This window comes from Pediculus humanus, genomic scaffold (assembly GCF_000006295.1).
Source record: "Pediculus humanus corporis 1103172108284 genomic scaffold, whole genome shotgun sequence".
Classification (NCBI taxonomy): Eukaryota; Metazoa; Arthropoda; class Insecta; order Psocodea; family Pediculidae; genus Pediculus; species Pediculus humanus.
In genome coordinates, this window is record NW_002987853.1 from 113,951 (window position 1) to 117,487 (window position 3,537).

Genomic DNA, 3,537 nt, shown 5'->3' on the forward strand with positions numbered 1-3,537 from the left:
AATTATTATTATTATTATTTAATTTGATAAATCGTACGTATTTGCCCGCAATATTTTTTATTATTAATATTATAATAAATAATATTATTATTATTATTCGTTATAATTATTACCTTATATTAAAAATTTTTTTTGACCGGGTAAAATTTCAAATTTTTAAATTTAACGGTCATCGAACGAATAAAATAAATTTAACGGTTTTCATTATTTATTCACGAACGCATTTTTTTTTATTTATTAAATACATAAAACGGTTGTAATTATTAAATAATTAATTAATTATTAATTAAAATAAATATTTTTGTACGTTTTTGACATGTTGTTATTATTATTATTAAATAATAAATAACTTCGAAAGGGTTTTAAAGTTTTATTTTTTAATAAATTTTATACCTTTTGATTAGGTAATAATAATATTTATTTTAAGGTTAATAATTTAATTTCATTTCCTTTTTTATTTATTTATTTATTTATTTGAGGGGGTGAGGATAGGATGCGACCGCGACCACCATCACCCCTTCTTCCGTCGTCGTCACCGCCATATTTATTTTATTTGCATTTTCTTGCTCTCCTTTGAAATCTTTTCATTCTTCTATGCCATTCATCTTTCCATTCTATAACTATTGATTTTCTACTCACTGTCAAACCTTGATGATCACCATCTAATTCTTTTCCAAGAACTAAATACGACCTTTAAAACATAAAAAAAAAGGCGGGAAATGAAATTGATTGATTTCTTCATTCATCACACATTCAAATTAATTAATTAATATATATATATTTTTTTTTAAAAAGTTTAGTCAAAATGAATTTTAAAAAAATATCAGGTTGGGGGGAGGAGGAAGAGGAGGTGAAGGAGGAGGAGTTGTTTGGTAAACTTTCACTTCGATTAAATGACGTTTTAACATTTTTTTTTGTTACTCGAGTAAAATTCTTTCGATTTTCATTCATTCCAAATGTATTGGGTTGGCTGGTTAAAAATCTATTATATTATGTTCATTATTATCAATAACCTTTCGCCATTTTTTGGATAGTATCATTATTCCTTGTTTCATAAAACCCTTTTATTTTTGGAAGAGCAAAAAACTGTCCCAATGCACTTTTGACCTCATTGTCCTTTTTGGAATTTTTGTCCGTTCAAAAAATTTTTTAGTGATCGGAAATAATGATACTCGCTTTGAGCTAGGTCGGGACTATAAGGAGGGTGCAGCAAAACATTCCAGCCTAGCTCCAGTAGTTTTTGTCCAGTGGCTAAAGATGGGGAGGGCCTGGCATTATCGTGTTGAAAGACAATTCTTCCTTTTCTATTGGCTAGTTCCGGTCGTTTTTCTTGGATGGTATCATTTAAATTTCTCAATTGTCAAATATTAACCTCTGAATTTATGGTCTGATTTCGTGGCAGCAGCAGCTCAAAGTAGACTATGCCTTTGAAATCCCACCAAACTGATAGGAGTACCTTTTTTTGGTTAATGTCAGCCTTAGAAGTTGTTGGTGCCTGTTTCCTTTGCCTAGACCAGGATCTTTTCCTCAAAATGTTGTCATAGACAACCCACTTTTCATCTTCGGTGACCATTCTTTCAAAAAAGGGTCATTCGCATTGCGTTTAAGCATATCACAAAGACCAAGTCGCCACGTTAACTCACGCTCCCCAAAGTTATGCATCAAGCTTCTTTTGGTACCCAAGACACCGCAGACGGTTTTGACACTACCGTTCTATTAAGGCTTCATCACCCACAACTATTTATGAGCTTGTGAAGCATCAACACCCTTTCAAAAATAAAAAAGGAAAATGTGGAGGAAATGCTCGCTTTGGCTCCCCAGCATGTTTAAGTGTCTTTTGCTCGCACCCAAATTAAGAGTTCAGTATTGATACTAAATGTTACAGAAGGAACCAAGTAATAAGACATCAAAAGTTGTTGTCTGTATAAAAATGTAAACGTACCCAAAGACATGTTCAAACTATCTGTTGGTAAAATCCGTAATTACTTACTTGCCACCCCAATACGATATCAAAATTAATTTCTTTATGTTATTTAAACACGCGCACACACACACACACACAAATCTCTCATAATTTAAATAAATAAATAAATTTGTATCTTACTTGTTAGTTTTGATTTTTGGGCATTTACACGTTAAATCGTTTATGTGAGCCCACAATAGTGTATTTCCTCTTTTCAAATTTGAATCTCTTGCTTTTTTGTAAACCGATTGTACGTTTACCGTAAATTTCACCCATTCTCCAACTGTTTCTCTTTCTTGTATTCTTCCCAGAATGGCTAAATAAATAAATAAAAATTTTTTATTAATAAATAACAAAAATAAATAAAAGAAATCACGTGGGATAATTACCGTAATCCTTTTTGCAATATTTTTTGAGATTCAGTCTTCTTGTTCCTGCTCTGCATTTTCCACACTGATCTAAATAATTTACAAAAAAAATTATTATTATTATTATTTGGTATAAAATGATTATAAAAATTTTTTTTTTTGAATTAATATTTCGTGAATGAGGGGGGGGGAGGGGAAATAAAGTAGGTGGGTAAAGTAATTTAAAGTTCGTTATAAAAAAAGGACCACCTAAGCATAGAAAAAAATCAATTTTTTTTTTTTAATAATATAAAAATATAAAAATGACGAAATTTGACACGTAATATTAAACATTTAGTATTAAATTACATTATGTACATAAATATATTTTAAAATGGGGGATCCCGGTATTTACGAAATAATATTTATTTAAAACTAGACTCCATAAAAAATTTTTTTTTTTTTTTTTTAGTTCAAACTCTTGTTTTTAACCGTAAAAAAAAATGTCGAAAACATTTATTAATTATTTATTTATACATATAAACTTTTTAAAAATAATAATAATAATTAATGTTAATTGTAAATCGTTAATTAAGTAACAAATTATTAACTCTTAATTATCTCTTTTTTTTATATAAAAAAAATTTATTTTATCCTAAACGACATTTTTTTTTTAAAACGTCCATTATAAATTATTCTAAAGAAAGAAAGAAAAGAATAAAAAAAACGCCATTAAAAAAAAATTAATCGGTGAAAATGGTGGTTTTTTTTTTAAAAAAAAAAAAAAATGACAAAGGTAATTCCTTTGTTAGACGGAGAGTGGTGGGGTGAGGGGGGGTGGGGAGTGGAGGGGGGACTAAACTTGATTTATACGTGTTTAGAAATAAAATAAATTTTTTAATTGAATTCTCTTTTTTTTCCCTTTCTTTTTCTTTTTCTTTTTTTTTTTCTCGTAATTACGTAACTTGAAATACAATTTATTTTATTATTATTATTATTTATTATTGGATGTTTTTTAAATTGTAATAATAATAATAATAATAATTATGATAATGGGAAAAAAAAGAGTACGATTGGTCCAAACAAAATTTTCCATTTTACGTTTCGGTTCGGTTGTTGCGCATGTACATTTTTATTATTATAAATATTATTATTATTATTATCATTATTATTATTTAAGTAATTAATAAAAAAAAATTTGCGCGCGAATAATAATTAAATTAAAAT

General features: G+C 27.7%; 1 protein-coding gene across 1 annotated transcript in view; it reads right to left on the reverse strand.

Annotated features, from left to right (window-relative positions):
- Positions 1-549: 549 nt before the first annotated feature.
- The window catches only part of Phum_PHUM519850 (Netrin-1 precursor, putative), a gene marked incomplete at both ends in the record, with an annotated part of 64,150 nt that continues 61,162 nt past the window's right edge, over positions 550-3,537 (reverse strand). The window contains 3 exons of the mRNA XM_002431253.1: positions 550-691; positions 2,105-2,266; positions 2,340-2,421. Of these exons, the coding sequence (XP_002431298.1) occupies positions 550-691; positions 2,105-2,266; positions 2,340-2,421 (386 nt within the window). The remainder of the gene's footprint in view (positions 692-2,104; positions 2,267-2,339; positions 2,422-3,537) is intronic.